We start from the raw sequence: 19,474 nt of genomic DNA, 5'->3' as shown, positions 1-19,474 counted from the left end.
CATTAAGTGCTGAGGTGGAAGCCCAGGGGCCATCTAGTTCGAGCAAGAAAACTGGGCCGCAGAGTGACCTTGCCCGCGGCGTGACCTTGCCCGCGCGTGCCTGTCTCTGCCAGCCCAGCCCCGCCCTCGCCCCGTGGTGTGTGCCATGGGCTAACCGCTTGCTGTCTTTTGCATGCTCCCCGGCGCGCAGAGGAGGAGGACGTGGACACTGCCGACGTCTCCCGCGTGCCCGCAGACGTGCTGCGTAACGTTGAGGCCGACACGTACTGGTGCATGAGCAAGCTGCTGGACGGTATTCAGGTGAGCCCTGGGCGGACGCCGCTCCCTATCTGAAACCAGTGTCGTGGGGGCGGGCATCCCCGGGCCTGACGCGTATGCCTGCCTCTGTGCCCCCTCGGCCACGCTCCCTTTCTGCGCCTGGACTCTGCCTTCTCCGCAGGGTCCGAGACATACCGCGTGTGTGCGTGCGCGTGTCCGAGACATACCGCATGAGCCCGTGCGCGCGCCCGAGACATACCGCATGTGTGCGTGCGCGTGTCCGAGACATACCTCATGAGCCCGTGCGCGTGTCCGAGACATACCGCATGAGCCCGTGCGCGTGTCCGAGACATACCGCGTGTGTGCGCGTGCGCGCGTGTCCGAGACATACCGCATGAGTGCGTGCGCGTGTCCGAGACATACTGCATGTGTGCGTGCGTGTGTCCGAGACATACCGCGTGTGTGCGTGCGCGTGTCCGAGACATACCGCATGAGCGCGTGCGCGTGCCCGCACACCCCTGCAGCTGCAGAGGACTGCGGAGTCCTGAGGGTTCCAGCAGTGGAGGAATCCGGGGCAGGGGGCTCTCCCCTCCCCCGCGAGTCTGACCCCCTACACTCCGAGCTCCCCAGCTCTGCTCCCGGTGACGCCAGGTGGTACCAGCAGCAACGTGGGTTGTTGCCGATGAGCCACTGTGATCACTGTGATCGCATGCAGGGCAGCTCGCCCCTTGCACCGCGTCCGAGTGCGGGCCTCAGCGCCTCACGTGTCAGCTGGACCCAGTCTGTGCTGGCCCCAGCCCAGGGGTCTGCTTGTGGGGAGCAGCAGCTGTGCCCAGTCCCGGAGGGAAGCAGAAGCTGCCGGAAGCCCTGCTGCCCGGGGTCGGGGCTCTGCTGGCCTCGGTGTCCTTCGGGACGGATGGTGGAGATTTTCGCAGAAAGGCTGCAGGTGTCCCAGGGCCAGGGGTGATTTTACGCGAGTGGTTTGGGGGAAGGACCCTACACCAGAGCAGGAGGAGGACGTGAGCCTCTTGATGCCGCTGTCCGTGGCGGGGGTAGATGGGCCCCCCGGAGGGGTGTGGACCCTCGGAGGCTCGCTCTGTGCCGACGTGCCTGTCCTACCTGCACGCGCTGTGCGGGGGGCTGTGTGCCTTCCAGGGGGGCGGAGCGTGTCGGGCAGATGCCTCCCGGGAGCTCCGTGCGGGGGACAGGGTAGACCCTGAGGGGGCATAAGGCGCGTGCTCCCGAGGACCCGATTGGGGACTGCGGTGAGACTTGGTGGAGGGTGACGGGGTGCGGGGTGGTGTGTAGAGCCCACAGCAGGGTTTGGGTGATGGAGGTTTTCTGCAGGTCCTGGTGGGCCGGGCTCATTCCAGAGACGCCCAGGGGTGGAGGCCGTGGAAGACGCTTACACGACACAGTCCGATATAGTCTCCAGATCGGGCCCTGAGGTTTAATTTGCGTGAATTAACCCGAGTGATTGTGTGGGGGAGAACGGGGTGGCTTCACCTTACTTTCATTGACTGAGGAGCGACAGAGCACGTGGAGGCCCTTCCCGGAGCAACAGATAGGGGCCTTGTTGGCCTCGTACAGAGAACAACACGCCCGCTCAGTTCCGGCCCCAGCGTCGGTTTGTCAACCTCCCCGTCACCGATGTTTTCACACGTGTTAGTCTCTCCCGAAACGGACGGCTTTTTTTTCCCCTTTAGAAAAGGGATTGAATCGTAATGTGGGACTTTATAAATTTCAAATGTCACTTCTGTGATCATGAGTGATGGAATTCCTGCCGTTTAAATACAAGATTATCCTGCTTCTATTTGTGAGTAAAATCAGCCGTACACTGAATGCCACTGGCTTTTCTTCCCCCCCGAGGTTTGCTGTCTGAGAGCATGGACTTGGACTTGGGTGAGTGTGTGTGTGTGTGTGCGTGCAGCGCGGCACTCCCTGGGCACGCGTGCTCACCACACCCCGCACACCACCGGGAGCCAGGGCCTTGACGTGAGCAGTGTTGAGGGTGCCAGTTGCCAGCATGGGGGTCTCGGGGAAGTCTGTCATCCCCTGAGATGGGGCGAGCTCCTCTGGGGGCTGTTGGGTGTATGCGGGTGCCCTGCTGCTTTGTGTGGACGAGGGGACGGAGGAGCAGGAGGAAGGACGGACCGGGTGTCAGCGCCCCACGGAGCTGGAAGCTTCTGTTGCTGTGCGTGGGCTCATGCTCCTGGGCTCGCCCGGTCGTCGCCGCTGTCTAGACCACATGAGAACCCTCTTCCTGGAGCCCCTTCTCAGCACATCACTGCCCTGGTCAAAAGCCACCAAGAACTCAGGCTTGCAGTCCTGTCAGCCCGGCCTTGGCCGGTTCCTTGCATGTGAGGAAGTTCAGGGCTGTCTGTCGCGTTACGACGCTCAATCCACATGCCAGAGAGCCCACAGGGAGTCTGGGTCGCTGGGCCACGGCCGTGCGGCGGCTGTCCAGCTCTCCTCAGCCGCAGCAAGGGGGTTTCCCGCCGTCAGCCGGTGGCCACAGTGGGACCGCGGTGTGGCAATGATGGCTTGTGTGCCCCGAATGGCTCTGAGCTTCACAGCAGAGCAGACGTCATACCCTGCACACACACACGTCCCTTGCCTGGGGTCAGAGAGCGTGTGTGGGACCTGCCTGTGAGCCCCAAAGCCTGTGGTTTTCTACTCTGCTCTATAACCGTGTCCAGCTGGAATCAGTGGAAATGACTTCCCTTTTGCTGGGAATGTTCTAGACGGCAAAAACCGTGTCTGTATACTAGGTTCTCCTTGGGGCGTCAGTCCGGGACTCTGTTCTGCATTAGGCCAGAGCATGGTGAGCACCTGCTGTGTACGGGTGCTCTGCACAGTCACTGACCCTGTCCCCGCCGGATGCATGTCCCGGTGGCCAAGGGTGCAGGGAGCGGGCTGCCAACGGAGGGCAGAGTTCTGGGCACTCTGGGGGAGGGGCACCAGAGTTGTGGGGGTTGGAGTGCTCTGGTCACAGGAAGGTGACAGAGAAGCTGCGCCCTCCCCGTGCATGCCTGGAGGCACTGGGTGATGTTGAACAGGAAGTGTCTGAAATGCGGAGCCTCCTCGCCAAGGAGGAGCCGTCCAGACGCAGGAAGGATGACCCCGCTAGTGGGTGCCGGTGGGATTGAAGGAGCGATCCCGGTAATGCTGGAAGGTAAGGTTTTATCGCCCTGGCGAGGGGTGGAAATGAGATAAAGCGGGACCTGCGTGGGGTCACCCAGTGCTGCTAAAAACAGAAGTACAACGGGTCTCCTGCCGAGGCTCTCCAGTTCCGTGTCTCGGGGCTGCTTTAAAGTCTTCCAGAGTCCCGAGGAACTCAAAGAGCGTTGACTCATGCGGGTGAATTCTAGCGGTATTTGCTATGTTAACAACTCAGAGATCCTTTAAAAATATTTAGTAATTTATCTTAAAATAACAATGATGAACCCGTTAGATGCTATTATAAGCAACATATCTTGGTGATAAATGAGTATTTTCTGAAATGTAACTATTTTGTGAGAAGGAAGGCACCGTAGTTCCCCGTGGTCAGACTGTCTCAGGTCTGACTTCACAGGAGACACCGGATTCTCCGTGCACTTGCGTGTTCCGTCCGCAGACAGATGTGGTTTTGGTGGGAGCGTGTGAAAACCTTCCGGCCTCCCACAGGCAGGGCGTTGGGAGAGGGAGGGGGATTTTCCTCGCACTCTCTGACCACCGTGGGTGTTTGCTTGTTGACACTAGGACACAGCTTCTTGCAGGTCACCTGCCGTGTGACAGCTGGTGCCATGTTGGCCGCCGTTTTGTGCTTGGGGACATCGAAGTCCGTTGGGCTGTCTGGCACTTGGAGCGGGTGTTTTGTCCACACGTGGTTCTGTACTGTCAGACGCTGGCCATTTGGGGAATATTGGCTGACGGAGGCGTGCCGACCTTGTAGACGCTGCCGCACATCATCACACGGTATCCGTCTGGGCGCGTTCCCGCCATCTTGTCAGAAGTTGTACGCCCAGAGTGGCAGACAAGTTCTTCAAAATTCAGAGTTTGGCTTAAGTGCGCAAATATTATTATTGGCAACGCATAGTATCGATTGTTTTCCTTGAAATGACAGTCTTTGTTCATTTTTGGGAAAGTGTCTGCCAAGTACCCACGTTTGAATAACCCGTTTGCCTGTTAGTCATTTCCTCTAGTGAAAATGAGGTTTCTGGAAGAATGCTGTCTCCTTCCGCTCCCCGCTCCAGCAGCCGGCCAGGGGCACTTTAGAAGAAAGCGCGGTTCTTCGGTGACATCTCGAGCGCTGCGTTCTTCCCGCCGGCCACACCGAATGTTGAAAAGACGTTTCCTTGAAGGTCAGGATCTGACGCAATATTAATCCTAAAATTAGGAACTTCATCAAGAACGTCCTTCAGCAGAACTGCCTATTATTTCCTTTTCTCACTGTGAGCGCGTGGTACTAAGAGCACAGTTCGGTGGCACTGCCTGGACTCAGGCCAGCGTGTCCCCATTTCACCTTTCGTGCCAGCCGTGCAGGCAGCGACACGGCAACGAAGGCAAATATCGTTGCTGTTGCTAGAAACATGGTTTTGCTCTCAGGGACCGTTGGAAGGGTCTCCTGGATGGCGGCAGTGGGCTGACCGCCCCCGAGAACCACCACCCTGGGGGCTGTTCTCCCGGCACAGGCCTGCGGTTTTCCCACGGAAGAGCCCCCCAGAAGGTGAGCGCACGACAGAAACAGAATGCGGCAGAGAGCGTGGCCCGGAGCAAACTCAGCCAGCACCGTGGTTAGCCTGGACCCACCCGAGGGACTCGACGTCCTGAGGCAGTGACGTGACCGGACCCCAAACAAGTCATTACCACGAAGAACAAGGCTCTGAGAGAGGAGCTCGCAGGTTGTTGGAAAGAGACCGACAGAACCTCTGGCAACCAGACTCAGGGTCGCTGGCAATTACCGTTCATCAGACACAGCGGAAGAGAGGGTTAATCGAAGTAGAAGGAGAAATTCCTGGGGGGGCAGCACTGGGGGAGGGTGTGGATTTGGAAGAGAGCTCAGGGCCGGACAGAGTGGACAACAGGCCCGGGATGGGAAAACATGCTGGCGGGAGCCCCGGTACACACACGTGGTGGCCTGGAACTTTCTGGCACCTGTGAGAGACATGGGCTTTTGTGGTCACTAAATAAATAAATCTCAAGGAAGACCGCACCTCAAAAAAATCACACCCGGAGAGACCAGTGTGCAGCCACTACGTGCGGGAGGTCAGAGAAAATGTCACGGGAATGGCTGGTGACAGATGGGTCGCTGGGGCAGGCGGTTCGGGGGAGGCAGGCTACGGCAAGAAGAGCAGAGGCCGGTGAGATGGGCTGTGTTCGGTGTTCTGGAGGGGGTCACTGTTGGGCCAGCTGGATTTGCAAGCAGGATCCAGCCGTACACTGCTTACAAGTCACTCACCTAAAACACGAGATTACAAAACGGCACAAAGGAGGGAGTTGGGAGAAACGCAGCAGATCAGCCCTAACCCAGATAAGAGCTGGGCAGCCGGGTGGCTCTTACGCATTATGACAGGAAACGGAGTTTCAGGCGGAAAGCGTTATTTGGGATAAAGAGTATCACTGCCGAGGGACGAGTGGATCCATTTACCGGGGAAGACACCGTCTGCCCGTCTGCCAGGTCAGCGCTGTGCGGGCACGGACAGCGGTGCCTCTTGTCAGTGCGTGTGTAGGAGGCAGGCAGGGAAAGGGAGAGGCAGGAATTTGGCGAAAGCTCCTGGAGATACTGTCAGTGGCAGACGCTCGTCCAAGTTCTTTGCATTTGTTCACTGTGGTGTCACCTTGGTTCCCCTGCGGTGACGGTCAGGTGTTCCGGCCGTGGGGCTAGTCAGCTGCGGAGTCGGGATTCAGACCCGCGGAGTCAGGCCTTAGCTTCCCTGCCTCAGTCATTAGCAGGTCAGGCAGGAAGAACTTGCAAGACTGCGGCTTACTGTGCCCCAGACCGCAGAGGGTTGAGCTACTGGCCGTGTCTGGAACCCCCTGCCTGGCACACCCAGCGTGTTCCCTTCCTTCCTGTGTGTATGGGACGTTCTAGAAACAGATGCGCCGGCGGTTCCCACGGAGCCATGCAGACCAGGGTTGGGGATTGGCTCTCCCGCTGCGCTGCGACTCCGGCCCGTGGACTCACCCAGATTCCCTGGGGAAGCGGGGAGTGGGCCGGGGTCCAGGACTGGGCAGCCGGGTCGGCTTTGGCGGCTCTGAGAAAGGCTCGGCTTCGGGCCTGCTCGCTCATTTCTGATGGATGGTGTCCTCACACTTGGGGGTCGTTTAGGGGACGCTCTTTTTATGGAGGGGACTTGGTGCTGGGAGAAAAGGAAGCAGCTGCCTTTCCAGGTGAAGTAGTCTCACGGGAGAGACTCGGTGCGCAGGGTGGTGTCCCGGAGCTGCTGCTGGCTCTGTGAGCGACGAAGGGAGGCCATCGGCACAACCCTCAGCGGCGGCGTGTGGGGTAGCGAGGGGCCATCGTGGTCCAAACTAGAGCCTCACCGGGTGGTGGTGGGACGGGCAGAGAGAGCGCCGGGCAGACTGGGCAGGCCTCCTCCACCGTGGGGCCGCTGTGAGTCCCCGAGATGGGGCGGGTGTGGTGGGGGCACCTGCAGCCTCCTGAGGGGTGTGGGTGTGGCAACGAGGGCAGGGGACTGGATGCCCAGCCATGCACGGACAGCCCTGGCCGGGGAAGAATCTTACCAGGAGCTCGTTAGGAGGTCCAGGTGGCAGATCTGGGTGGAAGTCACCCGCCCCCGGGACCCTGCTAATTAATCTGACGGCTGCTTTTGTCTTGACAAGTGGACGTGATCGGGAGAGGACCTTTGTTTTGTGGTGGAGTGCGCCGCGTGGATCTGCCTGGCAGGCCGTGCGCTGGGAGGTTCACACGGCGCGGGGCTGGCCTGGGCTGGCTGGACACAGACAGCTGTGGGGACAGGAGCCTTGGCGTGGAAGCCGTGGCCGTGGGCCTCCGTTGTCTGTTCTCTGGGCTTCGGTGGTGAGTATCCTCAGTGCTGGGGATGGGCCCCCTCAACCCGCTTTGATCCTTTGACCCTGAACGCCTCTCAGGCGCAGGTGTCTCTCTTAGGGCCGTGTTGCATGCCATGGTGCCTTTCGCTTCCCTCCTGGCATTTCTCTGCCTTTGCAGCCGGGCCCCCTGCCCGCTTCCCGCGTTTGTCCCCCATGTGCCTCCTTCTCTGGGTGCCGCAGGCTCCATGTGGCTCCACGGCAGGCGTTGCTAAGGCCGTGGGGAGGCGTTGGGGTGTGAGCCCGTCTGGAGCCCTTTCTGTCGGGGACCACCTGCCGTCGGGATGGATGCGGCGCTGGCGCCCGTGGGCAGGTTCTGGACGCGGCTCTGTGAGGCGGGGAGGCCTTCCAGGCTGTTGGGGGGCTTCTTGGGCCTTTCCCGTCTCTGGGGGGCCCCGCAGCCCCAGTGCCAGGGCTGTCGGCGAGCTCGTACCCGCTGAATTACGGCTTCTCCGCTCGCCTCCCTGCAGTCACACGATTTCTCTTGGCTTCATTACTTAACAGGCCAGCGTCTTCGGGGAGAAAAGGGCCGTTGCCTTTTATAATTGGTCTGCTCCATTCCTTCCCTCGGGGAAGCATCGCTCAGTTCTGAGAACCGGTCGGTGGCCTGGGAGTGACCGGGTGTTGAGGAAAGGCATTGTTATCCTGGAACTTGTCAGAGAGAAGGCTGGAAACAGGGTGGCATGGCGACTCGCCGAGAGGCTGTCTGGGCCACTGCCAGCCCGGTCCCTGCGGGGGGAGGCTACAGGGCCCGCTGTCCCTCAGATGTCGCTGCTGTGCACCAGCTGTTGAAGATAAGGCCAGGGAGGAGATGGGACAGACCTATCACGGGAAACCAGAGCGGGGGAGGGGAGCCCTTGGAGAGCTTTATGTACCGAGAAGGAGAGGGGCCCACGGCACTCTTGGAAGGTGGCCCAGGGTCTTTAGAAATGAGCTTTACACAGCCCAAGCCTGTGGCGGCCAGAGGCCTGGGGGCGTTGCTGTTCCCCAGCTAAGCTCCGGGGAAACAGAAGAAGCGGGGAAAGGTGGCTGAGAGGACGCTCGCTCTCCTTGTGCCCAGCCCCGTGGCTGGAAGAACGAAGGAGGCACGCGGTCTGCTCGGATGTGCTCTTCATCAGACGTGAGATGGATCGTGCTGCGTGTGGGGAGGAAGCTTCAGAGATGGCAGGCGAGGGCCCTCGTCGATAGCACGGAGAGTTCTTGGCAGCGCTTTAGAAAGGTTTATCAAGCAGATGAGAGTGTGTTGGTTACTGGGCTGCCGCAGAGGATTCATTAGGAATGAGTCATTGAGCAGCAAACACTTTAAAAATGAAAATTAAAAAAATGCAGTTCACAATAGCTTTGAAAAACGTCAAATCCATGTCACTGCCTGAATGAATAGTTCATCGCTGTTAATTACCAAGTGGTGCTTCACCGCGTGAATCTATCACAGCTGCCTTCTCCGTCCTTTCGGTGGAAGCCAGGCTGTTTCCGGCCCGTGGTTGCTATGAATAAACTTGTGGACGCTCACACGCACGTCTTCTTGTTGACGTGGCCTTCATTTCTCTGCTCGGTGCTTAGGTGTAGCCTCGCAGGGTCATGCTGTGGGAGTGTGTTTTGCTTTTGTGGAAAACAGTCCGGCTTCTCCCCCAGATGGGCTGTACCGTGTAACACCCCCAGCAGCCGTGGGTGCGAGGTGCCCCAGACTCCCTTCTCGGACTTCTTTGTGCTGGGAAACGTGTGTGCACTGTTGGGGTACGTGTCTACTTTCAGAGAGTGGGGCGGGGGATGTTCTCTCCAAGTTCGTGGTGTGTCACCATTGTTCGAAAACTGTCTTCTCACGCGTGAAGATTTTACTTTTGATGGAATCTAATTTACCTAACAGGAATCTAACTTAAAATTTAAAATCTCATTTAAGTAAAAATCCTACCCCCAGCATGCCAGGGAATTATCCTTTGTTTTTCTTCCAGAAGCTTTATAATTTTTAAAGAAAAAGATTTTATTTATTTATTTGACACAGAGAGAGAGAGACAGTGAGAGAGGGAACACAAGCTGGAGGAATGGGAAAAGGAGAAGCAAGCCATGCAGGGAGCCTGATGCGGGACTTGATCCCAGGACCTTGGGATCTTGACCTGAGCCGAAGGCAGACCCTTAACGGACTGAGCCACTCGGGCACCCTGGGAAGCTTTATAATTTTCATTTTGACTTTTAACTTGACTTAATTTTTCTGTATGGTATGAGGAAGGCAGAGTGGTTCCTTTTTAAAATACAGGTCTCCTCGTTAGCATACTAGCATCATTTGTCGAAAACAGTTTTTCTCCCCCAGTGGATTGCTTTGGTCCCTTTTCTGAAAATCAAATGATTATATAAATGTGTGTCTATTTCTGGACACCGTGTTCTGTTCCACTGATCTATTAATGCATCTCTAGGCCAGTACGTACTGTCTTAATTGCTGTAGCTTTTCTCAGAGTCTAGTAGAGAGAGTCCTCCAACTTTGTTCTTTGCAAAATAAATTGACACGATTATTTTTGGTCCTTTGCATTTTTTAAAAAAGATTTTATTTATTTATTTAAAAGATTTTATTTACCCATTTGACAGAGACAGAGATCACAAGCAGGCAGAGAGGCAGGCAGAGAGAGGGGGAAGCAGGCTCCCTGCTGAGCAGAGACACCCCCCCCCCCGCGATGCGGGGCTCGGTCCCAGGACGCTGGGATCATGACCTGAGCCAAAGGCAGAGGCTTTAACCCACTGAGCCACCCAGGCGCCCCAAGATTTTATTTATTTATATGAGAGAGAGAGAGTGAGCACATGAGCTGGGAGAGAGGGAGAAGCAGGCTCCCCGCTGAGCAGGGAGCGTGACGTGGGACTTGATCCCAGGACCCCGGGATCATACCCTGAGCCAAAAGCAGATGCCCAACGACCGAGCCGCCCAACGACCGAGCCGCCCAGGCATCCTGGTCCTTTATATTTCTATACAAAGTTTATTGTTAGTCATTTCCTACCAGAAGAGCCTTAGAGAAAGTGGTAGGAGCTGGGGTTTGAATGGGACTGTGTTGAGTGTGTATGTCAGTTTTCCCAGAATTAATAGCATCAACAATACCAAGTTTTCCAACTTAGACATTTAAAAATTTATCCTCACAAACATTTTGTCGTTTTCAGTGTGTTGGTTTTGTTCATATGTTGTTACATTTATTTCTGAGTAGTCCGGGTTTTTTGATGCTACTTTAAATAGTATAGCTTTCTAAATTTTGTTTTTCAGATTTTATTGCTGCTATATACAAATATAATTGATTTTGTGAACGGACGTCCTTCTCTATCTAGCATTGTTTCCTAACGAATTGCTCCAAATTTCCCGACGTAAAGAACGATCTCATTATGCACATAGATTCTTGCGGTCAGAATTTCGGTCAGGACGTAGCGTGTATTGCTTCTCCGTGTACCACGTGTGGGGCCTCAGGTGGGGAGACTTGAAGGTGGGTCCAGGCTGGTGCTTAGGGGCTGGAATCCTCTGGGTCTCAGCGATACATGTGGGAGCTCCTGGTGCCAGGGCTCAGGCAGGGCGGGGTGGGGGGGGGCCGAGACCGGGACTGCAGAGTGACTGCCATCTCGTGGCCTCTCCCTGTGACTGCCCGGTCCCACCGCACGGTGGCCGTAGGATAGTCAGACCCCTTACATGAGAGCGCGAGGCTGCCAGGAAGATGTGCGGCCAGCGGCGGGTCGGGTGCGTGTTCCACGACTGGGCCTGTAAAGTCACAGTGTCACTTCCCTGTTGGTTGAAGCCGTCGTAAGTCCTCCCAGGTTCAAAGGGAGGGAAATGGGACTCGGCCTCTTGGCACAGGAGTGGCGTGGTCCCACAGTAACGGAGCGCGCAGCTAGCAGGTGCTGTCGTGGCCGCCTCCGGAAGACGCCATGTGCCTCCCGTTCTGGCGCTCCGACTGGATTCACGGGCTCGTCCTGCCGGCTCTTCCGTAGGCGCCTTGGGAGTCTCCGCGTACACGACCGTGTCATCTGCAAACAGAGTCTCACTCCTCCCTGTGCCGATGCCCGGCTTTTGCTTCCTTTTCTTCACGAGTCGCGCTGTCAGGGTCCTCGGGATGGGAGCAGGCCTCGAACCTCCTTCCAGGCACTGCTGGGGAGGGCGGCGCAGCCCGGCGCTCAGCCTTCGGTCCGATGGTGGCCCTTGGCTGTTTATAGACGCCCTTTTTCTGGTGGCTGCTGACAGTGCAAATTCCACAGCCAAGGAGTCCGTATTTTCTTTCTTTTTTTTTTTTTTTAAAGATTTCCATTCATCTGTTTGATAGAGATCACAAGTAGGCAGAGAGGCAGGCAGAGAGAGAGGAGGAAGCAGGCCCCTGCCGAGCAGAGAGCCTTTGCGGGGCTCGATCCCAGGACCCCGGGATCACGACCTGAGCTGAAGGCAGAGGCTTTAACCCACTGAGCCACCCAGGCGCCCCAGGAGTCTGTATTTTCAATAAGCTCCTGGTTTACCCCGCTAGGTCTTTCCGTTCGCGGAATGCCGGGATGTGACGGAGTAAGAGGTTGAGGGTTGACTTCCTACGACCTGGAGGAGGAAGACCAGGACGTTAGATGATGGTTTGTTTTTCCGAGTGTTTTGAAAATATTATGAAATGATATTTTGTCAAAGGCTTTTTCTTCTGTTGAAATGATCATGTGGTTTTCCTTACTTACTCTGTTAATAGAGCGAAGGACCTTAATGAACTTTGTTAGGCTGACTGCATTTCTGGGAAACCCACTCTGTCCTGAGATATTAGCCTTTCTCTGTATTTCTCGATTTTCTTGGCTAATGTGTACGTAAAGATTTTCACCTCTCTGTGCATGAGGAATATTCTGTTCTACTTTCTTCTAATGTTTTTTCTTTTTTTGCATGAGAGAAATGGTGGCCTGTAATTCCCGGAAGAGTTTGTGTTAGGTTAGTATTATTTCCTCCTTAAATTGTGGTAGAGGTCACCCGTGACGCCGTCTTGTGCTGGCGCTTTCTTTGTGGGAAAGTTTTAAGTATAAATGCAGTTTCTGCTCTAGGTAGGGCTCCAGACTTTCTCTTTCTTCTCTTGTCATTAAAAAAACCATTTTATTTATTTGAGAGAGAGAGAGTGAGTGAGAGTACAAGTAGGCAGGGCAGGAGGCAGAGGGAGAGGGAGAGAGAACATGACTAGGGTGGAGGGGCAGACGGAGAAGGAGAGGGAGAAGCAGACTCCTTGATGAGCAGGAAACCTGATGTGGGGCTCGATCCCAGGACCCCAGGATCATGACTTGAGCCAAAGGCAGATGCTTAACCAACTCAACCACTCAGGTGCCCCTCTTGTCAGGTTTTTAAAAAATATATATTTTTAAAAGATTTTATTTTATTTATTTTTAAAGATTTTATTTATTTATTTGACAGACAGAGATCACAAGTAGGCAGAGAGGCAGGCAGAGAGAGATGAGGACGCAGGCTCCCTGCTGAGCAGAGAGCCCGATGCGGGACTCGATCCCAGAACCCTGAGACCATGACCTGAGCCGAAGGCAGAGGCTTAATCCACTGAGCCACACAGGTGCCCCAAAGATTTTATTTATTTATTTAACAGAAAGAGTCACAGTGAGAGAAGAAACATAAGCAGGAGGAGTGGGAGAGGGAGAAGCAGGCTTCCCATTGAGCAGGGAGCCCAATGCGGGGCTCCATCCCAGAACCCTGGGATCGTGACCTGAGCCGAAGGCAGGCGCTTAACGACTGAGCCACCCAGGTGCCCCCCTGCCGTTGTCAGTTTTAATAATTTGTGTCTTTTAAGGAATTTGGTCATTTTAAACAAGTTGTCTAATTTCTGGGCATATTGCTCATAATACTGTAATTCTTTTAATGTCTGTAGGAACTATAGTGATGTCTTTTTTCTTCCTAACGTTGGTGATTAAATTTACTGATATTCTGAGATCTGTCACATGATCTGTCTTGGTGACTATCTCATGTGTCCTTGGAAAGAATGTGTGTTTGCTTTGTGGGGAGAGGTTTTCATAAATATCAGTCAAGTTCGGTCGGTTGATAATGTTAGTCCAGACTTCTCTGCTTTTACTGATTTCCTGTCTCCATTTTCTATCCACTACTGAGGGAGGACTTCTGGAATTTTCAGTTATGACGGTTGATTTGTCTCTTAGTTTCGTCAGGTTTTGCTTCACATAATCTGGATCTCATTTATTAGATACACACACGTAGAATTAGCTTTTAGGTTTCTTGATGAATTTATATGTTCTTCTTTTTATTGAGTGCTGCGAACTACTCCTCAGTATTTCAGGTCACGTTCCCTGTTCTGGAGTCCACTTCATTGGGTACGACACAGCCGTTTTGTCTTCTGTTGCCTTCGTCTTGGTGCATCTTTTTCTGTCCCTTCGCTTCTGATCGGTGGGTGTCTTCTTATCTAAAGTGTGTTTCTTGCAGAGAGCGTATAGTTGGATTTTGCTTTCTGTAAGTGTGTTTAGTTCATACACATTCGTAGGTTCCCAGGGTCGTTATTTGTGTGCCTGGGGCTTAGGCTGCCACCTTGGTATTTATTTTCTCTTCATTTTATCTTTTCTTATTTCCTCTTTATTCCCCATACGTTCTTTTGGATGAACTGAGTAATTTTAAAAATTAATGGACTTCATTTTTTAGAGCAGTTTTAGGTGTATAGAAGTATTCAGCAGAAAGTACAGTTTCCCTGTGCTCCCCACCACGTCCTGAGAGACTCCGCTCCTCCTCTTGCTAAGATCGTGCGTTAGTGCGGTGTGTTTGGCGCAGCTGACGCGCCAGCGTTGATCTGTTACTACCGGCCGGAGTCCGGGGTTGACACGAGGGATCCCTCTTGGTGCTGCACGTTCTCTGGGTTTGGACAAATGGATGTCCACTGGTAGAGTCGTGCAGGGTGGTTCCAGGGCCTTAAACATCCCCTGTGCTCCCCCCAGCCTCCTGTCTTCCCCTCGGACCCTTGACAACCCCTGGAGTGGCTGAAAACAGGCCTTTAGCCTTGTCCCCATTGTCGGAGCGGCGGCCAGTGGGAGCCTTCGGACTGGGTGGGAGCCTCCATCTTCACTGCTGTCCCCTGGCCCTGTCACCGTGGAAGGTGGCCACTGGAGGGCGCTTCCAGGTTCTGCAGGTACAGCAACTTACTTAGCATGCCCAGAGCCTTGTGGAGCGGCCGCTCCGGTCGCACTTACCGGACAGGACAGGAGAGGACAGGAGATCGGAGAAATGAAGCTCGCACTAAGGAAGTGAGCGGTTGGCTTGATCCGATGTACGACACTCCTCCGCCGAAGTGTGGTCTCGGAGACACACGCCATGGAGCTCTGTCCTTGTCCTTGTCCTTCCCCCTCTTCCCTGAGACGATAATGAAGACATTGAGGGTATAAGTGTAACCAGTGCCTCTAAGCTTGGAGGGACAGCTAATGTGATAGATGACATAATCAAGATTCAGAATGTGTTCAGCTGCCCGGAATGCCACCCGAGAACCAATCAAGGGAGCAAGCTAATAGGAATAAGTGAACAGCTCTATGTTCAAGTTCAAAAACCCAACCAGTAATATAGGTCGTTGAAAGCAGTTTGCATAATTTGGGCCACCTGTGTCTTTGGCGGGAGGCTGTCCTCGTCTTTTGGCCTAGATTAGGGCATCGGTGGGGCCTCCAACTCCCCTACGTCCGCTTTGCCCCTCGGTTACTCTGTGCCCTGCGGCCAGAGGCGTCTTCTCCGAGTGCAGATCTTGTAAGCCTGGCGGTTCCCCATCGCCGTGTCGGTACCTTCATCCCATGGCTGTGCTCTGGTCCTACCCTTCCCTCCCCGATGTTCCCCCAGCCTCCGAGTGGGCTTCTCTTACCTTATCCAGCCTCCTCACTGTCCCTCCAGCTGTCCTGGCCCTCATTCCCCTCCAGGGAGGTGCCCGCTCCGGGCTACTGCCGGGCCTCTTCTGCGCCCTGCTCCCTTCCTTCCATGCTCAGCCTTCGCATTGGTGGCCTGGTCTCCAGATGGGGCTCCCTGTTCTGTGCCCTGAGGGCAGGCGGGGCCCCCACCTGGCAGTGAGCCCTTCTCATGCACTCGCTGTCCTACGTGAGGAACATCTGCTTAACTGATGTGTCTTGCACAGAAGGGCCCTGGTGGTTTTTCTCCGACCGTGTCAGGGCACCCAAAGACCAGCCCAAGGTTTGGTGCCTCTCGGGAATCCGTATATGGTTGCACTCACGGCCGTGATGCGTTCCAGTGCAAGCATGCCGAGCAGAACCGGCTGCCTGGGGAGGCCCGGAGGAAGGCAGGGGTAAGGTCCCTCATGTCCCGTCGCGGTGGAGGCACATGGGACACGTGTCACATCCCCAGCGGTGAGTCGTGACGGCAGCTCTGAAATGGCCACCTGAGAGGGAGCTCACTCCGGGTTCTGGGAGAGCTTGTCACCTCGATGCCCTCTGCCTGGCACTTTCCAGAACTCCAGACTCCCAGAAGGAAAGCAGTTCAGCATAAGCCACACGGTCGGCCGAGGCCCAGCGAAGCCTTCTTATTTGTTCGGGGATGATGGCAGTGCTCCCGAGCTCTCGGGTCTCCGGCACCGGCCGAGGGAGGGCTGGCCTTGCACACGAGCCTCTCTGAGGACGGCAGTCCCAGCCCTGCTCTTCTTTGTGCTGTCTCTGCCAGGACGCGGCATGTCGCGTGGCCCGCGGGAGGGTGCAGAAGTGGTTCTTGGGGAGATGAAGGAGCTCATGGAGTGACCCTGCTCTGCTGCGGACTGGATGGCGGCATGACGGGCAGTAGTCCGGGTGACTTCCCGATGGGCGACACGGAGTGCAGCCGTGTGTGCTCTCTGACCTCTGCGCAGCCGGGAGCCCTGTGGGGCACTTTGTCCAGGGCTGTGTCCAGGGCCTGGGGACCCCTGCAGGAGATGACGGACACGAAGGTCTTTCAGGCCACTGTTTGCAAAAAGGACGTGTGGGGCTGTTGCAGAAGCAGGTTCAGAGGGCGGGGAGAAGGGTTTCGGCACGGAGAGAAGCTGTGTTCGGGGAGGGGGGGGAACGCCAGAAGGCGGATCCGTGGTCGGGGGCCCAGGCCCTCATCACAGGTGCTTGCGGGGCTGTGACGCTGTGGCGGCTGGCGCCGTGGGGCCCTCCAGCTCCGCCTCCTGTGAAGTTAATTTTCAGCTTGTCTCTGCAGTGCTCCTTCAGAAGATGTTACCCCCCTTTCCTCCCGAAGAGCGCAGAAAGTGCTGTTCGCCTTTGCCGAAGCGTGGGGTGGGATGGCAACGGGTGTGAGGCGGGCCGTGCGCGCTTTGTCGGCGAACGCAGACTTCGCCTTCCATGGAAGCTTCCCCCGGGTCACTGTGTTCCTCAGACCTTTCTTCCTCTGGTCCTAAGTTTCTAGCGTGCGTTCTTTTTTGAAGACTTGAAATCAAATCTCAGTTAGAGAGGCGAAGAGTGTTTACTTGTTGTGAAGGGGGTGATGTTACTGTTCATATGTCCGTGAACGGGTAGCGACCTGGGCCTAGTCACAGCTTCCCGCAGCAGGTGCGTGTTTGGATCGGGGGCTGGGCACTGGCCAGAGGTGCACCTGGTGCCCTGGCCTTGCACAGGCAGAGCCCGTGGGAGGCGCTGTGCCGCTGGGATCTCGCTGTGCCGCAGGCTCCCCCACCCCCACCCCCGTCCCCGAGGAGGCCTGAGTACCACGTGTCTCCTAGAGGGGCTGTTGCTGGGCCACAGAATGTTCTTTCCCTCTTACATCTTCTCAGTCAGCCTTCTGGCTCTGGAATGTCCTTGGTGTGCCTTTCAGAGGCTTCCTGGCCACTGAGCAGGGCCACCCACCTCCTGGGCTCCTTCCGTTCACCTCTGTGCCCTGCCTCGCTGGGCTCTGCCCTCTGAGCCCCATCTTGCCGTCTGGGTTTGGAGCCCATCTGAAGGCTGGTCTTCTCTGCCTGGGACCCACGTCCAGAACACCAAGACCTCAGCCCATCCTTTAATCTCTTCTCCTTTCAAAACACAGAGGTGGTGTTTTGTTTTTTTTTTTTTTTTTTTTTTTTTTTTAATTTGGAGGCTCTCAGGTGTTATTCTTTTCTCATTGTTTGGATTTCTAAGAAAACCTATCTTCCCTACCCGGGTTTTGAACAAATTGAGAAATAAAACAAAACAGTGGCAGATGGAGACCGAAGAGTAACTTTTATTTCTTCTAAATGAGAATCTTGAAATCCTATCTCAGTGTGAGCGCCAGACGTACCGGCCGACCGAATCCAGGATTACTCGCTCGCACACCCCATCAGCGCCAGCGCGCCCTTGGGGGCCGCAGAGCCTTCGAGGCGGCAGCCTGCCCGGGGCGTAGCCGGCTCCGACAGCGGGGAGGAGGGCTGAGACGCAGCCTGTCTGTCTTGCCGGCTCTAGCGGCTGATAAGTCGCCTTCCTGCGGCGAGCGTCCTGGGGCTAGAGAGAGGTCCAGGGGTGGTGCCAGCCGATGCCCCTTGGAGACGGAGAGGAGGAGATCGTAGCCCCTCGAATGCACCAGCTCCCGGGGAAGCCGTCGCCCCGTTGCTCTCCGGAGGCCGCCGGGGGAGGGTATTAGAATGCTCCCTGATGGCTCCGGAGTTTGTCAGCACTGAGCGTCAGGGACATAGTCTGCGCGGCGCCTGCCCGAGGCCGCAGCTCCCGCCCGCAGCGTGTTTCCCTCCCTGAGCCGGACCCACGAGTGTCGTTCCGGCTGGCTCGTCGGAAATTTCTGCCGCCAGGCCAAGGGGTGGCGTGTAAACTTTCACCAAGGCAGTATGCCCGCATTTGAATATAAACCTCCTTCTGTTATCCAATTTCCAGGGAGAAATTAAGTCTCAGAGGCTAACCCTTGCAAGCTCAATTCCAAAACCCCAGTTTCTTACCCCGTTGAAGTTCAGCTACGGTAAAGCTTACAGTGTGCCCTCAAGGGACACCCATGGCCCGTCAGGCCTGGAAGTCTCGCCCATTAAACGTGAGTCCTGACTCCCTTCTCCAGGGCTGGGTTTAGCAGGACCTGCAGGCCTGTCGTCGGGTCCAGTAGACGGTCACACCAGGGACGCCGTCCTTTGTGCCTTGGCGTCGCTCCGGGTGAGGTTGGTGCACGCTGCTTCTCTTGGTTCTGTGCTGGCAGAGCCGCCACGGTTTGGAGCCCGGAGCCCGTCACCACCGGTCCGCGTGGGCGAGACGCCCCAGCGAGAGGGCGGGGCCCACTCTGCCCTTTCCCGCGCCTGCGGACATTCCCTGATGCCCCGTAGGAGATTTCGGTTCCGTGCCCCGGCTCGAGCTGCCGGCTGCGCCTGCGTGTGGCTAGTGACTGTGGGCGCGGTGAGTGCGGCCGTGTCTGTGCAGGGGCCGGTGGCAAGGACCCCCGCACCTGCGTCCGGCCTCCCAAGCTGCTCCACGCTGAGTGCTCCACCTGAAAACCCCCTCGCGGATTCTGGAGCGGGCCACACTGGGAGCTGTTGCTGCGTCCCCGGGGCCTCCTGACGGCCACTGTTGGTGCCACCGGTTGCTCGGTCCCCTCCTGGTCTGGACTCAGTTCTGTGGGCACGGCCCCTCGCTCACAGGGGCTGTCTGCACGGTTGACTATCTGGGACTGTGCATGTCCCCTCCGGACTTGCCCCATGCTTCCCTCCTGAGCCCCGAATGCAGGCTGAGACGTGGGGGGGCTGCCCAGGAGCTGTCCCTGCTGAAGGGACGCCCCCCCCCCCCCCCCGTGCCCAGTGGTGCGGGGCAGCAGCAGGAGCACTCCCCACTGTCCACAGCCCACGGTGACTGCCTGGTGGGCTGTCGTTGCCCTGCGCCTCGCCCGTGTCACCCACACCTTACAGAGGCCGGGGGTCTCACTGTCCTTGGCGCAGCTCGTGCAGCGTGTCTGGTGTGGCTCCCTGAGGACGAGCCGTTTCATCCCCACACTGGCCCAGCACGGGCCGCGTGAGTGCTGGGGCCGAGGCCTGTCTGCTCTCCGGAGTCCAGGATCGGCCAGGGGGCTCCAGATTCTCATCTTGTCCTTTTATCTTGTGGGTCCTGGGGGCCTCAGGGACGAGCAGCCCCCAAGCCTGCGGTATTCATTTCCTGCGGCTGGCGAAACAAATCGCTACAGGCTCAGTGGCCGAAAACCGCACAGGCTGCGTGATCCCTCACAGCACGGGAGGTTGTGCGTCTTGTGGGGCTGACTCAAGGTGTGCGGGAGGCTCCAGCGAGATCTCACAGCCTG

The 19,474-nt window shown here is 56.6% G+C and overlaps 1 protein-coding gene across 2 annotated transcripts in view; it reads left to right on the top strand.

Annotated features, from left to right (window-relative positions):
- TBC1D22A (TBC1 domain family member 22A) overlaps nt 1–19,474 on the top strand; it is a 298,612-nt gene that overhangs the window by 159,052 nt on the left and 120,086 nt on the right. Inside the window, exon 9 of one of the 2 annotated variants that reach the window (XM_046013567.1) lies at nt 191–300. The exons of the other annotated variant lie outside the window; for it this stretch is intronic. Within the exon in view, the coding sequence (XP_045869523.1) occupies nt 191–300 (110 nt within the window). The remainder of the gene's footprint in view (nt 1–190; nt 301–19,474) is intronic. 2 annotated transcript variants of the gene reach the window in all.

The sequence above is a fragment of the Meles meles genome, chromosome 7 (assembly GCF_922984935.1).
Source record: "Meles meles chromosome 7, mMelMel3.1 paternal haplotype, whole genome shotgun sequence".
NCBI lineage: Eukaryota > Metazoa > Chordata > Mammalia > Carnivora > Mustelidae > Meles > Meles meles.
This window is presented reverse-complemented; position numbering and strand designations above follow the sequence as displayed.